A 22,070-nucleotide genomic window follows, 5' to 3' on the forward strand; every position below is an offset into this window, starting at 1 on the left:
AATGCTGTAGTAACTGGAGACCCAGATTCAGGGATCTCATGTGCCACAGCCTTCAGCATCTACATCTCTGTGTCTCTGTCTGAGTCACCGCTGGACAAAGGCCACACACGAGTGCCACAGCTGAGCAGAGATTTGGAACAGGGCTTTCCAGATCTATAACCAATACTGTGGCTACTGTGGTGAACTGGTTCTTAAAGCTGAAATATTAATTATGCTGGCATGGAAATGAATTCCCTCGGTATCATTGGAATTCATTTTTTGAATAGATGTGCTTGGAATGATCCAGTCTATTCTAATTAGCATTACAGAGCTATTTGATGACTTTATACAGACACTCCAGTGAAATGCCAATTGCTGATCATAAGCAGAAGAGGGCTCTTGCGCACATATTCTGCTTGTTGGCTTCTCCTAGGTATCTGGCTGGCCAGTATGTGGACAGAAGAGCAGAACTCTTCTAATGCGTCTCTTATCCTCCTTTCTTACTCAAAAGGCATCTACCAACAAAATCCATTCTTTGTTCAAGAACCACTTCCAATCCCAACTCCTTGTTCTGATTTTTACCTCTCCCACTCCTCTCTTCTCAACTTCTGCTGCCACCAGACTCCGTTTTCATAGCAAGACAACTATGGATACCTAGCCAAAAAAGTACCAAAATGTGGGTAATAGTAAAGCAATAAGTGTTTCCTGATTTGTGAAAGGAGCCGTCATATATTTCAAATCAGGAACTTCAGTCGCCCTCTGTTGGGTTCTGGGGTTGTTGAATAAGAGAGCTAGCCTTTTAAAATGAGAATTTCTACCCATATTGAAAGATGTTCAGCAATTCTTCTCACTTACAGAGTCCCACTACTAATGACTTTCACTTACTGTAGTCCTATTTGGGCATTGTTGCTGCTGTGTTCCTCAACACTGGAGGAGGGATGATGCCAAGTATCCCTGCCCTACTAGCCTTTGTGCAAAGAGCATGACTGTCTTCATGCACAAATGCTCTATTGCTACAGACAGTTGAAGGCTAAGGGCAGCTGGATGCTTCCCCTCACCTGTGCAGACAAGCACAGGAGCAAGAACTGCCAAATAGAGAACAGACATACAATTTTCACTTACTGTTATTTCTCCTTGCCATCATTCATTTTAAAAAAAAAGTTTGAAAAGGCTAGCGAGGGGATGGAGTCCTTACTTTTGCAGATGGGGTGCAACCGCCCTCTGCAAAGTCTAAAGAATAAATGCCTTGCCCTGTATAGATGCAGAGGCCCAGGCCAAGTGGAGAAGGAATTGTGCTTAAGGTCATTTTGAACATTTTAATTGCTGCAGGCAGGAAAACGGAAAGACTTACGTTGGGTAAAGGTAAAGGTACTCCTGACCATTAGGTCCAGTTGTGGATGACTCTGGGGTTGTGCCCTCATCTCACTCTATAGGCCAAGGGAGCCGGCGTTCATCCGCAGACAGTTTCCGGGTCATGTGGCCAGCATGACTAAACTGCTTCTGGCGAACCAGAGCAGTGCACGGAAACTCTGTTTACCTTCCCGCTGGAACGGTACCTTTTTATCTACTTGCACTTGACGTGCTTTCAAACTGCTAGGTGGGCAGGAGTTGGGACCAAACAATGGGAGCTCACCCTGTCGCGGGGATTCAAACCGCCGACCTTCTGAGTGGCAAGCCCTAGGCTCTGTAGTTTAGACCACAGCGCCACCCATGTCCCTTTATGTTGGATATGTGAATGTAAATCCTGAAACTGATCAGAAGCACTAGTTAATTTCTGAGTGGAAAAGGAGCCTGAAACCCATGTTATCCCTTTTTGTCAGGAACATCTGTTCTCAAATTTGTTGTATAAGGTGTGTTGATTCTTAGTGGTTTGCAGCCATTTTACTTCAGATATGCACCTTCAATAAGGCTTCCTCCTTGCAGTGTGATTTTTAGTAATTTCCCTGGCTAGAAACAGCCGTAGTCGTAATGTTTACAATGCTAGCTGATATAAATTAATTCATCTCCACTGAAGTAACTGATAGGCGTTCAGGATCTGGCCAATGAAGTGTGGCAAAAAGGATGATTCATCAATCTCTGATTAATAATGCTTGTAACATTTATTGGAGTGAGATCTGGCATACACTCGACATTAGACAGGAATATTACAAGCCCCCTTCTTCCTTAATTGATGTCGGCACTGCAATAATGCCAAAGATGTTACAAAGGTACTATAGATCATCATGTTGCTTCCAACTGTCCAAGAATAAATAAGGCATTTGGACAGTGAAACATCTTTAGTCTGCAAAATAGATAATTGCCACGCATTTTAATTAGAAGTACTGTGTTAAGCCTGGTTTGAGTGATATCATTGAGCTAGGAAAAAAATTCACTAGTAGTAGCAGCTTGAGCACTTTAGATGTTCCTTTGTCAAGGTATAGGTGTGCAGACTCCAGTCTTAAGATGGCACCCATTCAACCTGAAAGCAGGCTTAGCATTTTCCCCATGTGCCAATTTCACAGTGAAGTTAACTTCTAATGCCAGGCCTTACCAAGATTCTGAAGCAGGTAATTTTTCCTACGTGGAGTTGTGTGCATCCTGAAACAGAGGTGTAAACATAGATGTCTTAAAAATTACTGCCAGAAGCAAAATTTGTGAGGCCTGCTTTGATCTCAAGTTACTTTTCTGCATAAATCTGCTCTCTCAGAGCTGTCTTGCACTCAGTCCCTTTCAGATCTATTGTGCTACACGTTCCCTATAAATAAACTCTTGTTTATAAAAGAGAACAGAAGAATGTATTTCCTCCCCAAGCACACCACCCATGCTTTGAGTAGCTAACAGAACAAGGCTTTTGATGTACCGCACAGCTTCAGATACATAGCCTGCTTCAGCCTGATGCAAATTCACTTCTCTGTGGGCATCCAGTCCATATATGGAAGCTTTATGATCAATTTGGGTTGACTGTAAAACTGAAGGAACCAGGTGTTTCTTCATACAAAGCCATTATTTGATTTTATATGGCCATATTGACTTGAGAAGATCCAGCTTTTTTCTTTCTTTTAAAATAACAGAAGTGATCCTAAAGGTCTGGTCCACAAAACCACTTACTGCAGGGCACTCTTGTCAGATATCATACAAGTTTAGAACAAAAATCTGCCATGAAAACTCATTTATTTACTTATAAAACTGTTCATAAGCTGTTTGGGGGAGCGTAGACTATCCAAGGCAGCTTATGTATCATTAAGAAAAATGCTAACTTTTAAAAAGTGACAGTTTAAAAGCAGCAGGATGACAAGTATCTTAAAAAGAGGCCAGTTAAAAAATAAAACAGCAAAATAGAAATGGAATAGGTCTTTTTAATCACAGGCTTAATTAAGAAAAGGCGGCTTGAAACTAATGGGGTTTAAGCCCCATTTAAACATTTGAAAAGTTGGGGCCATTCTCTGTCCACTTACCCAAACCTTGCATGGTTCTATACACCTCTATCATGTGTCTTACTCACCTTTTCTCAAAACTAAAGAGGTGCAAATGTTGTAAACTTTCCTCATAGGGAAGTTGCTACACCCCATTGCTCATTTGGGTTTCTCTTTTCTGAACCTTTCCCAACTCTGTAGTGAGAAGATGCATACAGTATTCCAGGTCCAGGTGCATGCTAGATTTGCATAGGTTTTGTTTTATATTCCTTTCTGTTATGAGTGAATGCTTCAAGTTCAGGCATGAGGAACCTGTGACCCTCCAGACAGTGTTGGGACTCCATCTCCCACCTTCCCCAGACAGTGCTGCCCCCAATGGCCAAGAACAATGAAATTTGTTGACCAACAACTTCTGCGGGGGCCACAGGTTTCCCCATCACTGCTCTTGTGCTTAGCATACCATCAATGTAATAAATCCCCCTTAGCCCAAATTGAAAAATAAGTCAATGGCAATGGTAGTTAAGAGTGGACACAACAGTTCTTGTAAGTTTATTTATATAGAGAACTTTGGGTCTGTGGATACATGTTTATCAACCTGGCCATGTGATCCTGTGAGGTCATCAGTGATGGCTTCCACTTGAATGACCAGAACAAAGTTGGATATAATGTAGGAAGCATGTGCTTTGAACCAGATGCAGCAAGCTTGTGAATCGCCTGGCACTATGATCGTGGTTAGCATCCCAGGATGGCTGCAACAGGTTGTTAATTTATAATAAGCAGTCACTGTGCATGGCATTCTAAAGAATTGCAGCAGAAAGGCAGGTCCTTGACCCAAGGGCCTTATAAGCCAAAGTTCAACAGGAAGGAAGGAAGGCAGAAGGAAGATCTGGTTTCATTTGAGTTGCACACATGATGGCTTAGTTTCCATAGGGGAAAAGGACTAAGGCATTGTGCCAAAGATGAGTTTGGGAAGGGATTTGACAGAAGGGAGAATGTTGGATTTCTTTTTTTCCTTTCTTTTTAGAGACATAAAGCCCTAAGGGACAGCAAGAGGGAAAGGTCGTTTGAGAAAACAAGGCTTTTGGAGCAGCCGAAGGTGCTTTATTTATTTGCATTCAGGCATAGGTCAGCAGTGATCAAGCATTGCAATGGACAGATACTGGAGGATGTAGCAATGGCTTTAAAAAAAATAAACTTGGGGCAGGTTCCCATTGGTGCAAGCACTGTGCAAGGTATCCCACTTGTGCAATGGGATTTCTACCCTTTCCCAACCCCTGAAATTGCCTCTTGGGGTGTCAGGAGAGCCCTCAGAACAGCCAGGGGAAATCATTTCCCCCAGCACATTCACCAAAGCACAATGTTATATTTTTCCCTAGACAATCCCTGCAAGTGGGGAGTTTCCAGTGGTAATTTGGTTTCAAAAATGGAAGGGCCTTTTCTACACCAATATTGGTGCAGGTGTTTCTCTTGTTTCAGAGATGGGGGATACAAATTAATTTTTATCAAGTATGACAGATTGCCTGAGGCTACCTATAAGTTGCAGTGAAAATGACACAGTGGATTTCAGTTTATCCCAAAGAAGGGGGGAACCCATGTAATGCATGCCGGACAAAAAGCATATGGAAATAATTTGGGGAAAGGAGCCTTAGATCCTTTCAAAATCAATTGGGAAAGGCTGTAGAGCCAAGAGTGTTGTGTTGACATCACTTTATCCAGATGGCTGAGCCATGTCTGAGGGTACTTAGCAGATTGTGATACTTAGCTGCTCCAGGTGAATATCTCTGCAGTGCATTTTCACTAAAGATTAAGTGTGTGTGTAGCATCTGCAAAACAAACTGCTTTGTTATACAAAATGGACTTGAGAGACATGATAGGTGTGGAAGAACGTTTTAGAAAATAAACTGAAAATAGCATAAGATGATATTTAAAATAAAGGAAACAGTATTTCAGTAGTTTAAACAGGCTGCTCACAAAAGATGTCAATATATTATTACAGAATATTATTAAATAATGTAGGAATAATATTATTATTCTTTCTACATCATTTCTCAATCCTGTGTGTCCCAGAGGCCGTACAATAGATTGGATCTATCCCATTGGGTGGGATGAGGCCACTGCCTCAGGCAGCTGGAAGCCCCCAAGGTGGCACCCTTGTGGTGGAGAAGCAGCTCCCATGTCGGCAGTGGCAGGACAAGGCAGTACTTATTGTTTTGTCTCAAGCTGCAAAATGAGACATGCCACCCATGGAACCAACCTCTCTGAAACACCTAGCTCTTCCAAAGCTCTGGCCCAATTGACATTGCTGCTCTTACATTGGAGGTGCCAAAAAATGGGTGTCCTAGGGGCATGTCATGGCTCCCAAGACCTCCCAGTCATCTTGACATGCCTTCACACCTGGGTTGGGGGATTCTGAGTAGGTCTAAACCTCTCCCTCCCTTTTTTCTCTCGTTGTTTCCAATAGGAGGGAAAGCATCAAAGCTATAAAATTTTAAACAGGCAAGCAGACTGAAGAATGCAAGATCATTCCTTCTTCCTCACTTGAACCTCGCCAGCTCAAATCTAGCAGGGCATAGGATAAGGCAGCTAAATCACCTTTGCATTTTGCTTTACCCCAACCTCCGTACAACTGCAGCCTTAGGAAACATTCATGCCAAGATGAAGGACCTGCAGAAGGCCTAAAGTTATGGCAGAGATTACTGTCTTGTCCGGATACCATCAGCTTACTTTCAGCAGTAGGACTTCACCTTATGGTTCTAGGCCCATTCTCTGCTCCATGGAAACTGTTTTTTATATAGTCAGTATTACAAGTAGCAGCTAAGAGGATGGGAATAACTTTGAATATTTGAAAAGCCTGTGTTCAGCAGTCAGGAAATGCATTCCCAAGGTTGTGAGGGGAGTTGAAGAGTTTATTAGTGGATTCATGGATGTAGCCACTTTTGCTTCCTGTATCATGTTCTTCTTCTGTAGATCAGAGCTATAACAAAGCTCCTGTGATAATGCAGTTTAAAACTACGAGCCTTTGATGATGTGCCCAACAGTGCAATAAGAGCTTAGTCCAATATCCTGAACTTTTTCTTTTTCTTTTTACGCCCACACTGCCCCTGAACTGATTTCAAATGGAAGTGAATCGGGCTGTGACTTTCTGAAGTTGCCAGAAGGTGGTCGCTTGTTCCGCAGAGATTTAACCACCCACTATGAACTACTTGCTGTTCTTTCTCGTTGCTAATGCACAGCAGGTTAGAGTTAGGTGATCCAGAGCCTTACTTTCAAGTAGCACTTACAGAAACGAAGCTCATGTCATGAATGGTTTTACATGAAGGGAACGCTAGATAAACGAGACTCACCTTTCTTCCTCTTCCCCCACAGGTAAATGGAAAAGATTTATCTAAAGCAACCCATGACCAAGCAGTAGAAGCCTTCAAAACAGCTAAAGATCCCATCGTAGTTCAGGTCCTGAGGAGAGCGCCACGCAGCAAAATCTTCAGCCCCTCTCATGAATGTCTCCTGGTGGATATGGGCACCCAGACTGACATCACCTTTGAACACATCATGGCTCTTACCAAGATGAGCTCACCTACCCCACCAGTTTCAGTACTGGACCCATATCTCTTACCTGAGGAGTAAGTACCAGTATTTTAATCACACCTCTCTACATTAAAAGGCAGTAAACACTGAAGCATTGAAGCATTGGGTGGGGCTAGATTTCATACACTTGGGATGAAAATATACAACGACCATACATCATTATGAAGATCTAAACTGCCATTTTCAGGAGCAAAAACATTAGGACTGAAATATCTGCAAGATTTTATGCAACCATCCACTCTAATTCTGATGTTCAGTCTGTGAGTGCTATTGCCAAAGTGACATTGCCCAGACACAAGAAGGGGGTATCAGCAGACATGGGGGAACCAAGTACAAAAAAAAAAAAAAAAAAAAAAAAAGATTTAGGCAGCGGCACTCTAAGGAAGAAGGGAGGGACCCCTGTAGAACTGAGCGTGCTCAGTGGCCACAGAATGCTGACTGCTGGAAGGAAAAATGGAAAGCTGGGATTAGGCAAATCCAGTGGCATGGAACACTCAGCACTGCCAATTTTTTCGTCTGTGTCTCACATGTTCAACCAATTCACGAAATGGTGGAATCAGTGCAGTAACTTTGACTGCTGAGAAATTGCAGGCCCATTGGCATTGTGAATGAGAAACCAAATGAACAAGACAGTGAAAAATAAAATGCTGTGAGGCTACCTGCTCACTTCTAAGTTTGCATGAGCAATTATGCCAAGTCTCTATATGCCTTTAGATGAGGAGGAAAAGGCTGAGTGAACCCACAGATAAATAAAGAGTTTCTTAGAACTCTGGCCCACAGCAATGGCTTTCCAGGGTCTCCGGCAGAGAAATTTCCCAGGCCTGATGCCTTGGGTCTCCCAACTAGAAAAACCAAGGATTGGACCTGGGACCTTTTGGGCTGCAGGTCTTCCCCCTAAAATCTGGACTATGGTGTATGTGTCTGGCAGTGCTCTTTACTACCTGTTTACAGTGCTGCTGTTCAATCTTATCCGTTTTTTAATGGTGGCCATAAATTGTAGATTGCTAGGAGCCACTACATTCTCTTTCAGTGTATTAATTACCTTTTATTATAATCCCGTGGCAATGTTACACAAATAAGCTATTCTGTAGGGCTGATCTTTCTTTAAAATGTTGTCAAGGAATTTTTAAAATCAATTTTTAATTACTGTTAATGGGAGTCTGAAACTTCTATACTAGCAAGTTATACATACACATACACACACACACACACACACACACACACACACCCTTTACTTGTTTGCAAGTCCACCTATACTGATAGTACAGGAATCATTTTCTCCCACAACAAATGTTGAGTGCCGTTTGTGATGGAACTCTTCCCATCTTGTTCACAGAAACTGGCAATGACATTGCTGGTAGGATGGTGCATGAGTGGTAAAAAGTGACGTCCACTTTTGTGCATGCACTGGCAATGAAATAAAAGCCAATGGAGCTTTGGATAGTGTTCTTGCTTCAACATGGTTTTAGCCTAAGAATGTGGCCACTCCCACTTGGATTCTTTTCACAGTGCTGGGAAGTGGCTGATGGGAGCTGTAGTCCAAAATATCTGTAGGGCACCAAGTTGGGGGAGGCTGATAGCAGAGTGAGGTGTCAGTAATTGTAGAGTACTGGGTAGCTTAGGCCCCCATCACATGCAGAGACACTCCACTTCTGTACAGATCCCAACTGCTTGAGACTTCTGTGAATAAATCACCCATGCAGATAGAACAGTCACATGGGACCTTCAAATCTAGTCAGTACCCTCCCATAGCATGGGATCCCACTACATGGAAGGAGGGAGAGAGAGAGAGAGAGAGAGAGAGGAGTCCCAACTCTCCCATCAATATATAAACAAGAGTCCTGGCTCCTTACGACATCGCACATCAAGATGTCATGTTGGAGCCCCTCAATCTACTTGAGAAGATGGTTCTCAACATCTGGTATTCAGAAAGAAAGATAGAATCCTTGAACACAGAGACTCGTTTTCTTTTGTTATGGTGCCTAATGTATTTGCCTAGTTCTTTTTAACGTCATCTATAGCCGTCTCCATATCCCAATGAAGTGAATTCCAGATGTTAATTATATATTGCTTCTTTTTGACAATTGTGGACCTGTTGACAGTCAATTTCACTGAGTTAACATCCCAAGTTCTCATATTTTGAAAGCGGAATTAAAACCTGGTTGCCCACTTCCTCTGCATATAAATATATATCCATTTTTTTTTTAAAAAAAAAAAAAACCTTACATCATTATTAAAGACAAAACATTATTTTCACAATCAGAAATCAGGCAAATGAGCATGTGCTACAAAGCTCAGGATTGGGAAGGTGATATATTTGTGCAATTTCTGTCAGAGATTAGGCACCGGGGGTCATGTTCTCATGCTATTATTGTGCAGTATCCATATTGCTTTTCTGAGGACAGCTTTTTTTTTAAAAAAAAAAGAATAATTATTAATTAAGTTACCATTCTTTTCTCACATGCTCACTGTGGTTCCCCTCCACCTCCGAGGCAGAGGGAATTGGAGGATGGATGTTGGCATATTTTCCTGTTCCTGAGGTGATAAGAGGGCGCGTGGAAAGGTGGTTGCTAGGAAACCAGCCTGTATGTTTCCCCCCTGAGTTTTCTCAGTGGAAGTAGTAGAAGTGTGGAGCCTGTGCTCAGGTGTAACATGGGAACCTATGACCACTACCCTGTATAATAAAATGTGTGTGCTAATGCTTATTCTGCCATCCCTCTTTTTCCGGCCCTCGTTTTTTCCCCTTCATGGGTCCACCCCCAAGCCTTACCTCCGCAGCATTTTTTCATACCATCACCTGTCTTTGACAAATGTTCCCCTCTGTCTCTCTAGTGGGCCAACTCTGCCTGGTTGGCCAATATGTTAAGGCAGCGAGACAGTTTTTTTAAAAAATAAATATTTGTTTTCTCTGTTGTTTAATGAGCTTACGTCCTCAACACCATTGATCACCTGCAGCGCATCAGCCTTGATGTATGTGTGACATGTTAGTGATGATCTGCCATGAGGCTGGGGGAGGATTAATATGTTAATTAGAATAGGGAGTGATAACCTAAACTGTGCTTTATTTTCCCAGGCATTCATCAGGGCACGAATACTATGACCCAAATGATTATATGGGAGGCATTCATCAAGAAATGGACAGAGAGGAGCTAGAATTAGAGGTATGAGTAATAACTAGAAGCAACCATTCAACATACAAAATACTTTTATTATATTTTCATGTGCCACGGACTTAGCAACTAGTGCTGCATTCAAATTATGAACTTATGCTACCAAAATATATTGGAAAATCTTTTTACTCTGCAATTCGGTGTACAGACGGCAGGAAATTAGTGCTTACTAATTTTAATATGTAGTTAATTATATGTTGTGTAATTAAAGGATTAGAGGTCATGTCCTCAGCTCATAATACAAGCAGCCATAGGTTTCTCCTTATCTGTTCTAGTTATACTTGTGAGGGGCTGAATAATAATTTGGGGAGATAAGGGTTTTATTTATACACTTTTTACAGTTTTGCATACATGGATTTTCATGTGGGAACGCAGTATCAAAAGCGTAGTTTTATACCTGTGGTAGATTTCAAAGAGAAGCTTGTAGGGTTTTGTGTGTTTTTAATTCTTGAAGAAATGTTTACATCTGAAAGAAGCATGTCTTGCCTCCATTTGTTTACAGCAAAGTGCTTCTTTCTCCTCCATGGCTTGTTATTGTTCTCTCAAAGTCCCCAGTCAAGATGCTTCCCCTGCTATCATAGGCAACATAAATTCAAATCATAAGTTTAGTAAAAAGTACAAAAGTAGAGCAATGAAATATATTTTATTTTATTTTATTTTTTAATTTTTATTTATTTTCAATGCAGAATCATAACAAAAATTACAAACAATATAGTAAGAGTAAATTTTTTGAGGTCTTAGAACAAAGGAAGGAAGTCAATATGTGTAAATGTACGTAATGATATGGTTTTTTTCTGTAGATGTGTGCTTTTTCGTTTTTGTTTAGTTTTGTTTTGTTTCCTTTGCTTTTTTATTTTTCTTTTCTGCTTTTTTTTGTATGTTCTGTTTTGTTTGTTTGTATAGTATTATTTTGGATTCAATGTTTGCAATGAAATATATTTTTAAAAGACAAATTACAGAAATATCATGTGTCTCATTTAGTTTGAGCAAAATCATGGGGCTGGATCCAGAGGTCACACTTTCGCCTCATGGAATTCAAGCTTTGACTAACTTGCTGCACGGATTTGAATGAAATTTAAGAATGACTAGCTTAATCTGTCTCCAGCTTCATAGTTTTGCTCAAACTGCCACCCACTAAAAGACCTCTAGCTCCCACCCGGTACACATACAGATAAACAAGGAAGGGGGAAGTACAAAGTCACTTGGGCTCATCATTCTAGAAGATAATGCAGAGGTAAATGCTGCTCCAAACCACTGTGAAAATCCCAAAGCAGGGGTCCAGATTAACTGCCCGTTCCTGCTGAATTCTTACCCCACAAACCCTTACATACAGAAGGTGGTTTTCTGAAAAGCAACAACTGCGATCCAAAAAAGTGTTTCCTTTGCCCTCCCCCGCTAGAGGACAGGGAACTCAACTCAGGCAGTCTGCAGCCATTGCTGAAAGGAGCTGGGCAACAAACTGTTGCTGCTATCACTGCTCAAAGTGTCAGACAGGTTAAGCGGGCAGCTGTTTCCACATGTGCTCTTGCCAGCCAGTAACTATAGCGCGTGCGACTCAAATCATTTCATGGCATTTTATAATTTTGACATAAAGAGAGCACTTAGATTGTTAAAATAATAAAGCTGTGTAACAGTACCAGCTAAACATTTAGGAAATGCTTGCAGCTTAAATAGCCGTTCTCTGAAAGCCTTTAAGAATCGTTTCAAACCTGGGAGACTGAGATCAATGGAAAGGGTCAAAGTGTAACAAACACTCGGGCAGCTTCTAGCTGTATTGTTTGCTTATTGACAGATTTGTCTTAAACAGACTGCAGACGCACTTTTTCATTGACTCGAGTCAGAATGCTGAAAAGGATGTAAAATATCAAACCACACCACCTGGACTACTCTCTCCATAAAATACACTCTGAATTCCAGTCCATCATCTAGGCTTTTATGGCCATCCTAACTCACAATTAATGACTTAACAGATATAGTCAACAAGTCCCCTGTGTAAATGACTATAGTTCTTGCTAGAATTCAATGAAACACAGTAGAATTGCCTAGCAATCTGTACAGGCTGATATTAGTCACAAGAATTGAGTATCTGCCAAGAACAGGCCATTGAAGGCCTTTAAGTTCAGTATCTGAAACTGGCATCTGGTGTTACAAGGAATGCAGCCCCCAGCATATTACACAGCCTCTCTTAAAGCTCAAACCAAAAAAGAATAAAAGAACAATGTCATGGCAGCATATCAGCGGTTTTCTAAATTGCAACTCTTACTCTGAAGCTTTAATTGGGCCCATATCTTATGTATACATGTTGGTACATATATGAGCCATAAAGCCGTTTAAAAATGATCAAGGCAAGAAATAAATAACATTGCCTCTACATACTTTCTAAAGCAGCCACCACAAATACAAGTAGATTTCCATGTTGTTTCAACATACAGGGTAGGGTTGTTAAAGGGTTCACTTACAGACAGTTTAGTAATCTCCTAACAGATACCATGATAACAAAAAGCAGTTAAAGTGACTGATTCTTCTGAGAACTAGGATAGCAGATTTGATGTCTGTATTCTGCTCTGGTCAGACCTCACCTGGAGTACTGTGTCCAGTTCTGGGCACCACAGTTCAAGAAGGACACTGACAAACTGGAACGTGTCCAGAGGAGGGCAACCAAAATGGTCAAAGGCCTGGAAATGATGCCTTATGAGGAACGGCTAAGGGAGCTGGGCATGTTTAGCCTGGAGAAGAGGAGGTTAAGGGGTGATATGATAGCCATGTTCAAATATATAAAAGGATGTCACATAGAGGAGGGAGAAAGGTTGTTTTCTGCTGCTCCAGAGAAGCAGACACGGAGCAATGGATCCAAACTACAAGAAAGAAGATTCCACCTAAACATTAGGAAGAACTTCCTGACAGTAAGAGCTGTTCGACAGTGGAATTTGCTGCCAAGGAGTGTGGTGGAGTCTCCTTCTTTGAAGGTCTTTAAGCAGAGGCTTGACAACCATATGTCAGGAGTGCTCTGATGGTGTTTCCTGCTTGGCAGGGGGTTGGACTCGATGGCCCTTGTGGTCTCTTCCAACTCTATGATTCTATGATTCTATCATTAAATGCATTACTGCAGATGAACCTTAGAACATGTACCTTGTCTAGAGCACCAAACACACACAAAAATGTGAGAGCAGTAAAAGTACAGGTCAATACATCCTTACCAGCCTGATTTTGGGAATGATTTCTCAAAACTAAATTTAGCTGAATTCAGTGGGATTTATTTGCAAAAAGTGTGCACCTGATTGTGGTTTAGCTTCATTTCAAGAAAAGTGGTGACTGATAAGCCTTTTCAGATAGCTCAGTTAGTAGAGCATGAAACTCTTCATCTCAGAGTTTGAGTCCCACGTTGGGCAAAAGAATCCTGTATCCAAGTCTATGAGTCTATGTAAAATGCTCAACAAAACTGGACATAGCTGACTTTCTAGGATCCTGGTTTTTACAGTTAAATCTCTGCTGACTGTAGGGAAGCCCATTGGACACAGATTTGATGTCTGTCATTAGGATTTGCTTTCTGACAAAACTGAGGGAAGCATCCAAGCTCCTTATCTTATAGCCCCACTTACTCCAGAGAATTTTATTTCCAATACAAGTACGTATTTTGAAAAGACTGGCTCCGTGTTTCTAAAGTTTTAACCTGCCCCTTTAACAGAAGATTGTCTGCAACACAATATAATAATCTGTTGGGCACAAATTTCCGTTTGCGTATACAGAGGCTAATTTACTATTATCTTTTATTTTGAAACCTTAGTGTTATGAATGGCCAGAGGCATATAATATCATAGCACATTATGGTATTCTTGTCTCACTGTAAATGGCACTTATATTTCAGCATTCAGGTTGTTTAGCTTTCTTTATCTGCCACCAGTTGGCGTAGGGCCTGAATAATTTTATGTAATTGTCTTGCTTCCATTTCAGTTTCATATCTGCACATGCTTTGGTTTTATCGGAGCTCTATATAAGAAAAGGGTAATCTACATCTCAAAAAGTTATGCTAATGCTTACTCATGACACTTATAATATGTATCCTCTTTAGATCATTCCTGACTTCTAAGACAATTAGGGTACAATCATCCTTCACAGTGGCTGCACATCCTCCTTTCGCTTCAGTGGGCCTACAACGGATCTCTGTGCATATTCTAAATTATAATTGCATAATGCACAACATTACTCTGGCGCTGTTGGTTGCTGCTGTCACATGTATTGATGTGAAGAGATGTTCAGGATCCAGATGTGAGACATCTAACTATATCTGCAGTGACTGTTCACTCAAGTCCTATTTGTGCTCCTATTAGAAGCCCACTTCTACTTGTGGCCTTTGTGACGGTCACTATTTGTTCAAGTAGAAGTTATTCTAGTAGTTGTATAATTTCTTGGTCCATAATACATGGAATATCTGCACACCTTACCATGTTAACCAAAATACGTTATTACTTTTTGAGAAGCAAATAGAGGTCCGTGAATTATACTGTGTAATGGGAATGAAGACGCTAGTACTTGTAGGGTGTGCTATTGTTTTTTGCTTAAGCAAAGTACTCTGTTCCAAAAAGTACTCTGAAAATTAAAAATGTTCTTTGCTTTGATGCTTTTAAAATTTATAGAGTTGATGTCCATAAAATCTTTTGAAGCTTTATGATTACATAAAAACTTTATTGAGGCATAGGCAGCTAGGAAACAGCTGTTCTTCTTTCTGTGTACACAAAATTACCATATCTAGGGTAGCATCAAATCCCAGTTATTTCTACTTCTAACCAGGGCTGGGGGGATAGAACCCAAGGGTAAGTCTACATCTAATTACTCATAAAAATTCAGGTACCAAACACCTGCTCTGAGGCTATTCTGAAGGGAATTTTTTACAAAGACCATTTGCCTGAGCACGGTTTCCTCAGATGTGTGTGTGTATTTCGGATATTTCTCAAGTGGCTTCCCCGCATACAATATATCCCAAACAGGAGATGTGGAATGAAGCGTTCTGGCTTTGAAGCATATTGAAAAGCTCAAGCTCTCTGTTGAAATACTAGAGAATGAAAAGCAAAAGCATGAAATATTAAAAGCTTCTTTGAAACATAAAACATAGAACATCTTTGAAACATAAAACTTGATCTCAGTCCTAAAACATATTTCTTGATTGATCCACATGATTATGATTAGATTAGATTCAGATTGTGTTTATCGTATACTGACGTTGCTCAGAATTCAAAAAAATCAGTGCAGGATTGAATTCGGTTGTTAAAATCAGTGCAATCCGTTTCAGTTATGCAAACCTAAATTTACGGTATGCACTTGAACCCCTCTCACAAAATAATGGCAGTCTGGAGGCACCCAGTGTGTTGGTAGAGTGCGGGGCTCTCTTTGGGTGAAAGACAATGGGGGAGAGTGGGCTGCTCCAGGACTAAGAGGAGTGGGAACTATTGGTAAGGCCACTTGCTTGTCTTAGTCTTCACCCAGGTATTTTGGTAAATCAGATTTTTTTTCATTTCATGTTCATCTAATTCTGCTCCAAATTCAAAAGTTATGAATTTTTCCTTAAGAAAAAAAAAAGCCCAAACTTTAAAGATATCAGACACAAAAGCCTCTGCTGGACCTAGTTGTTTGCTCTGCAGGGACTGTTATGTCTGCAAATTTCATCTATTCTGTCAAAAGTAAAAAAGTTATAGCCACTTTTTAAAGTTTCCCTGTAGTGAATGGGGGACAAAAGAAGTTGACTGGTGGGTGTTGAGCTGAATCATGGAGCCCCAAGGGCTGCTTTGCCTCACGCTCACAATTCCTTGCTTTCATGGGAGTTCCAGACTTAAAGCTCCCCCATTCACTTATAAACATAGAATTGCAGAGATGGAAGGGACCCTGAGGGTCATCTATCCAGACCTCCTTCAATTCAGGAGTTCAGCAGAGGGAGTACCTATGAATACACAGAATACATGAATTCTCCATTGTACTGTGCACAAGGAGTTATTCTGCAGAGTCATGTTGGTGCCATAGCCCTTGCCTAAAGTAACTTGAAAATAGCTTTTTGAAGCAAGACGTCTGCTCCTTAAAATATGTCCTTGCATATTGTGAAAGCAAAGTGAGAAACTGACTGTGCCACGTGGCTTCTATGGCATCCAGAGTGGCTTGCAACAATATCAGTGGTACCTCTGGTTAAGAACTTAATTCGTTCCAGAGGTCTGTTCTTAATCTGAAACCATTCTTAACCTGAGGTACCACTTTAGCTAATGGGCCTCCCACTGCCACCGCGCCGCTGGCTCACGATTTCTGTTCTCATCCTGAGGTAAAGTTCTTAACCCGAGGTACTACTTCTGGGTTAGCGGAGTCTGTAACCCGAGGTGTTTGTAACCTGAGGTACCACTGTAATAGAGGAATCACTGACTTACAGGACATTTAGAGGGCAAGATTTAATGAAACCCAGAAGTGCCAACTCCTGACTTTGCCCCACCATTTATTTAATTCTTTAATTGCATTTATATTAGGGTTGCCATATTTCAAAATGTAAAAACCTGCTGAGTAGGGATTTGAACCCTGCTCTCCTAGTCTGACACTCTGTGGCCAAATCATGCCCCCCCCCCCAGTCTTCTACAAGCAAAAGCTAAAGAGCCCCTGCCTCCCTCCCTCCAAGTAATGTTAGCTGCTTATTAAGAAGGGGTAAAAGATTTATCCTGTCCATGCTGCAGACAAGATGGTGAGTGGTGCCATTTACCAGGCACATATCGCACCCATGATCAGGGATCTGTAATTTGTTTTTGTTTTGTTTTTTAAAGGAAAAGGCAGTAACTTTCCTAAACATAAATTAGAGCCAGAGTTTACTGACTTCATTTCCATTTGCTTGATGAAACCTAAAGTACTGACCCCAGCAACTGTACTTGGCTGACATTATCTAATCTTCCTTATTGATCAGCTTCAATCCTCTTTTTTAAAAAAAATAATGGCAGAGCCTTAGAAATATGGAAAACTTCTGCCATTATACTGATGCGTTCAACCTTTCTGTAACAAAAGAAAGCACGACGAGAGAGTGTGGAGCCATTCACAATAGTGCCTATTGATTGAAAATCATTTAAATACCATCTGAAATGTCACTGACATTTACTGCTCTGTTTTTTTCAAAACAAATTACACATGTTGACAAGTAAATAACAAGAGATTGCTTATCGTGGCAGCTGTCATCTAGACATGCCAATAAATTATTCATATTGGTGAGTTTTATTGTCTTCCCCCGGTGAATGGCACCGCGGGTTGAAATTGAGAGATGCTCAGAGGCAAGACTATTATGTTATTAGGACTTTTAATGCATTAATACCAGGAGGAAGAAGCCAGCAATCTCTCTTTCAATCGGAACACAGGGTGTGTTTTTCCCCTTTGCCTCACAAACGTGGGAATTTTTAAATGGCTTCCAAGCTCATTATTACAGCACTGTCTGTGTACTGCCAGCTTAGTCGAATATTTAAAGCAGTTCTAAGCAGTGAGTAACCAAACACTTGGGGTGCTAGGTATCCTGCAAAGTATTAAGCTGTCATTTTAGGTTAGTTTATCCAGAGATCCAAAGGACTATGTAAAAAAAAGTTGGTTGTTAATTGTCGCAAATTAGTAATATTGTTTTGGAAACTGTGAATTCCCTTTCAATTCCCTTATTCCGAATCCCCTCATTTGGGGGAAGTTCCGGCTTTTGAAGTCAAATGTGACTGTGCAGTTGCCCACTTACATATATGTTGAATTTGATAGTGCTGTGGCCATTGTCCCCAGTTCTTTAAACAACGCCTCTCACACCAAGTTCCCTTTAAGATCAAGGCTGGAATCCTAGCCATGTTTATGATTGGCTGTTGATGATTTGGGGAGGTTGGGGAAGGGTTAGAGGGATTTTTAGAGGATAGGCATTGCTCACCCCACTTAACTATTTGCGTGATACAGGCAGCATGGGAGTTAGCAGGTTTGAAACTGTGGTGCCCACTTGGAGAGGGAGATTGGAGCATTTGGTTTTCAAAGATGAGGGATGAGATGCAAATTTCATATGATATGATGGGTGATACTTTTGAAGCATACAGTCGTATCTTAGTTCACAAACGCCTTTTGAGTCTGACGTTTTGGCTCCTGGACGCTGCAAACCCGGAAGCAAGTGTTTGCAAACGTTCTTTGGAACCCGAATGCCTTCCACGGCTTCTGATTGAGTGCAGGAAGCTCCTGCAGCTAATTGGAAGACGTGCCTTGGTTTTCGAACATTTTTGGAAGTCGAACAGACTGCTGGAACACATTCCGTTCGAGAACCAAGGTACAATTTGATTGTAGAGGTCTGGAAAACTCTTCAAAGTAGGTTTAACCCCCACCCCCACCCCACCCCCCAAAAAGGTATATAAAAGAGCATCCTGAGGCCTACCGAAGTACTAAACCAGTATTCCACAACTTCATCCTCTCCAGTTATTTTAGACTACAATTCCCATCATCCCTGACCCATAGGTCATGCTGGCAGGGGCTAATGAGAATTACAGTCCATATGGAGGGTACTAGGAAAACCACAGGCATGTCAGAATTCAGCTCATCAGTATTTGGATGGCACAATACTCATTATCTGCATTGGGTGCAGAATTTCACCACTCTGTGCTGAATTTTGACAATACAAAGGTATGACATTTAAATGGCAAAGCACGCTCAAGCTGTAGAAAGCCATTAAGCCATTTTTTATGATACTGCTGACTTTGTTACTTATGCAATTCATGAGACTAAAATTTAAGGTTGTATCCAATATTAATCCTACTTAAAGTAGACCTCCTGGAATTAATAATTGTAAATTAGTCATTCAGTTGATACGATGAATTTTCTTTGATAACACCTTATAAATTGCTTTGCTATCATTTTTGGTGAAAGGTGGTCTAGAAATCAATAACAATAACGTGTGTAGTTTATAAATTAATCTCCCCATTTCATGCAACTAAGATTAGAAAGAAACAGCTTTTGACTTCCTCACTACCTTGCTGCAGGCCACTTTTTCACAGACCATGAAACAACTTCCATCTCAAGAACAATGAAAGGTTGTAATCTGTGCCAACCTTGTTTTCTCAGTGCAGCACTAACACTAATGTTTTCACTCGCCCAGACTTGTATGTGCCTTTATGGGGATGTAGTCATGGCTAACTTTGCCTTGAAGTATTTGGATTAGAGACTATTCCAGAATTGCATTGCACTAGTCTAGAGAATGCTAAAATGTGATTAGAGAACAAACAGCATCTCCCATTACAGAAATGCATAGATTTAGCATTTATTTATCAATCTTTATCTCTTTGCGCTAATGATGTTACTGTTCCTAGGGTGTTGGAAATGTAGGAAGACTTTGGTTCCAAAGACTCACTTGACAAATATTATAGTGGAGGCACTAAAAATGGGGGGGGGGGGGCGTGTTGCCACTTCATAAGGGACCATTTTTCTTCTATATGATCAATAAGAGAGTCTTATTTCCAAAACGACTGCATATTGATAGAAGAGCCAGAATTGCCCTCTGTATTGATCGTGTGTCCATAATCACTTCTAGTTCAGTAAATTAACATAGTGCAATCTTTTAAAAACAGAAATTATAATGTAAGCAAAATATTTCCACATATTTAAAAAAAACCAGACATTCACCAGCGTCTCATTCCTTTGCCCTAGGAAGTAGATTTGCATCGAGTGAACAGCCAGGACAAGTTTGGGCTTACAGTGTGCTACAGAACTGATGATGAAGATGATATTGGCATTTATATCAGTGAGGTGAGACCAAATATAATGCCTGCCTTTTGACTGTAGTTGTGAAAAAGTCATTTCCCCCCTGTCAGTTACATTTCATGTTACTTGCAAAAGCAAGTTTTAATGTAATATCAAACAATTTTCCTACATTTCAGGCACCTATTTCTGTTCTTTTAAGATCAACATTAGAAGACCTATTCCAGATGTACCCACTTTCAGATGAGTGGCGACCAGAGAGTTGGTGGTTCCAGTCGTGAACATAGGGAACATAAGATGCTGCCTTGTATTAAATCTGACCATTGATTGGCCCATCTAGACCAGTATTGTTTACATTGACCTTTCTTAAGACTGGTAACCTCCAGATGTTGTTGGATTGTCATTGCCATAATCCCTGACTGTCTGGGGCTGGGGGACTTGTACAAAACATCTGGAGGGCACCAGGTCTACGTTGACTGGCAGCTGCACTTTAGGGTTTCAGGCGGGAATCTTCCCCACCTGTACCTAGAAATGCCGGAGATGGGATCTAGGACCTCTTGCATGCAAATCATATGTTTCCTAGTAAAATAGTGCAGTGTTTCTTTCTCAGGTTGGGGAACCTTCTTCAGCCCAAGTGTAACTTTCCCCTCAGGGCAAATTTCTGGGGGTGACATGCATATGTGGGCAGGGCCACAGGCAAATAATGTGGGGAAAGCAATAAATGTAAATTGTATGTTTGTGCCGTAGGCTAGTTTCTTCACATTCACACACCCCTCTCTATCCTCTACCCAGACCAGCAAGAATTATTAGAGGACTGATTCCACCTAGGCAAAAACACTCAACGAGAGTCCAAAGCTGGGTGGAGGGGCATGGTTCAAGAGGGTGTGGGGCTTGGGGGCAGGTAGAAAGGCCTGGGGGCAGCATTTGAGCCCCGGGTCTGCGGTTCCCCATCCATGTCCAAGAGAAACAAGAAGGATTGTGAACGATGTGTAAAGGCAATCTCAGATAACATGCCAGTGGTTGGAAGTACGCAGGGAAGAAATGCTACAAAAAGTAGCCAACTTTCTGCTCTTTTGTAGATTGATCCCAACAGCATTGCTGCAAAAGATGGTCGCATCAGAGAGGGTGATCGTATAATTCAAGTGAGTTTATGTTATGTGAAATCCTATTACAGTTTCTTCAGTTATCCTATTATGTGACATTTCCAACAGATGAGCCACTGTAGTGTAGTAGTTAGTGTCTCAGACTAGACCCTGGGAGACCAGGGTTTGAATCCCCACTCTGCCATGAAACTCGCTGGGTGACCTTGGGCCAGTCACTGCCTCTCACCCTAACCCGCCTCACAGGATTCTTGTGTGGATTAAATGAGGAGCAGGGAGAAGCATGTCAGGCACCTTGAAGTCCTTGCAGGGAGGAAGGTGGTCTAGAAATGCAGTAAGTAGAATAAAATATATAAGAAAATGTATTTCAAAAGTCCCCAGTATAAATATTCCCCCAAATAAGTCTTTTGATGAAATACCTGAAGGCCAGATGCTCGCAGTTTAGGGCAAATGCAGTTTACTTTCATAGATCAGCCATGAAAGCCAAAGTGTTGCCTGACAGCATTATGTTTGTGAGAAACTACCAATGGGGACAGTTCAACAGTCTCTGAACACTGGCGTAATGTTATTGAATTTGCCATCATATAGCGCTTTTAGCAGGCAAAGAGATTTATCATCTTTATTTTATTCAGCCTCAAAACAGCCCTGAGAATCCCAGTTGTCACATTACTTTCTGATGCTGTGAAGTTTATGTGGCAGGAGCAGGTATTTATCTTGCCAGGGCAAAGTTTTAAATACTAGAGCCTGCCCTGCCTTGGAAAAAAGCAGCACTCTCTATGTGATGAGGCACTTAAAATGAGTTGCCAATCAAAACTGTTGATTTAAAGTTACATGTTGTGCCAAATCCCTACCATGCCCCCAGCCCATTTCATGGAAACCTTTACCCTCAGAGAAAGCAGTCTATGTTTTTCAGCTTCATCTAACATTTTTTTTTTGGGGGGGGTAGGGAATCTATTTAAAGGAAATCAAATCATCCAGAGCACTTCAGTGCTGTGCAGGAAGAATCCTGGCAAGCCATACTCCTTCAAAAGCCTAATGGAGGCAATACTGATTTAGAGTTGTATCCAACAAAGTTGTCCGGTTCTCACCTCTATCTCCCCACATCCAAGCCAAATCTTCATTGGAGGGTTGGG

General features: G+C 41.2%; 1 protein-coding gene across 3 annotated transcripts in view; it reads left to right on the forward strand.

The window, feature by feature from the left end:
- The window catches only part of PDZRN3 (PDZ domain containing ring finger 3), a 173,944-nt gene that overhangs the window by 146,159 nt on the left and 5,715 nt on the right, over positions 1-22,070 (forward strand). For all 3 annotated transcript variants that reach the window (XM_080995654.1, XM_080995655.1, XM_080995656.1), the window contains 4 exons: positions 6,738-6,991; positions 10,030-10,117; positions 19,787-19,885; positions 20,917-20,979. In XM_080995654.1, coding sequence (XP_080851780.1) covers positions 6,738-6,991; positions 10,030-10,117; positions 19,787-19,885; positions 20,917-20,979 — 504 coding nt within the window. The remainder of the gene's footprint in view (positions 1-6,737; positions 6,992-10,029; positions 10,118-19,786; positions 19,886-20,916; positions 20,980-22,070) is intronic.

This window comes from Podarcis pityusensis, assembly GCF_964106645.2.
Source record: "Podarcis pityusensis genome assembly, chromosome: 2".
Classification (NCBI taxonomy): Eukaryota; Metazoa; Chordata; class Lepidosauria; order Squamata; family Lacertidae; genus Podarcis; species Podarcis pityusensis.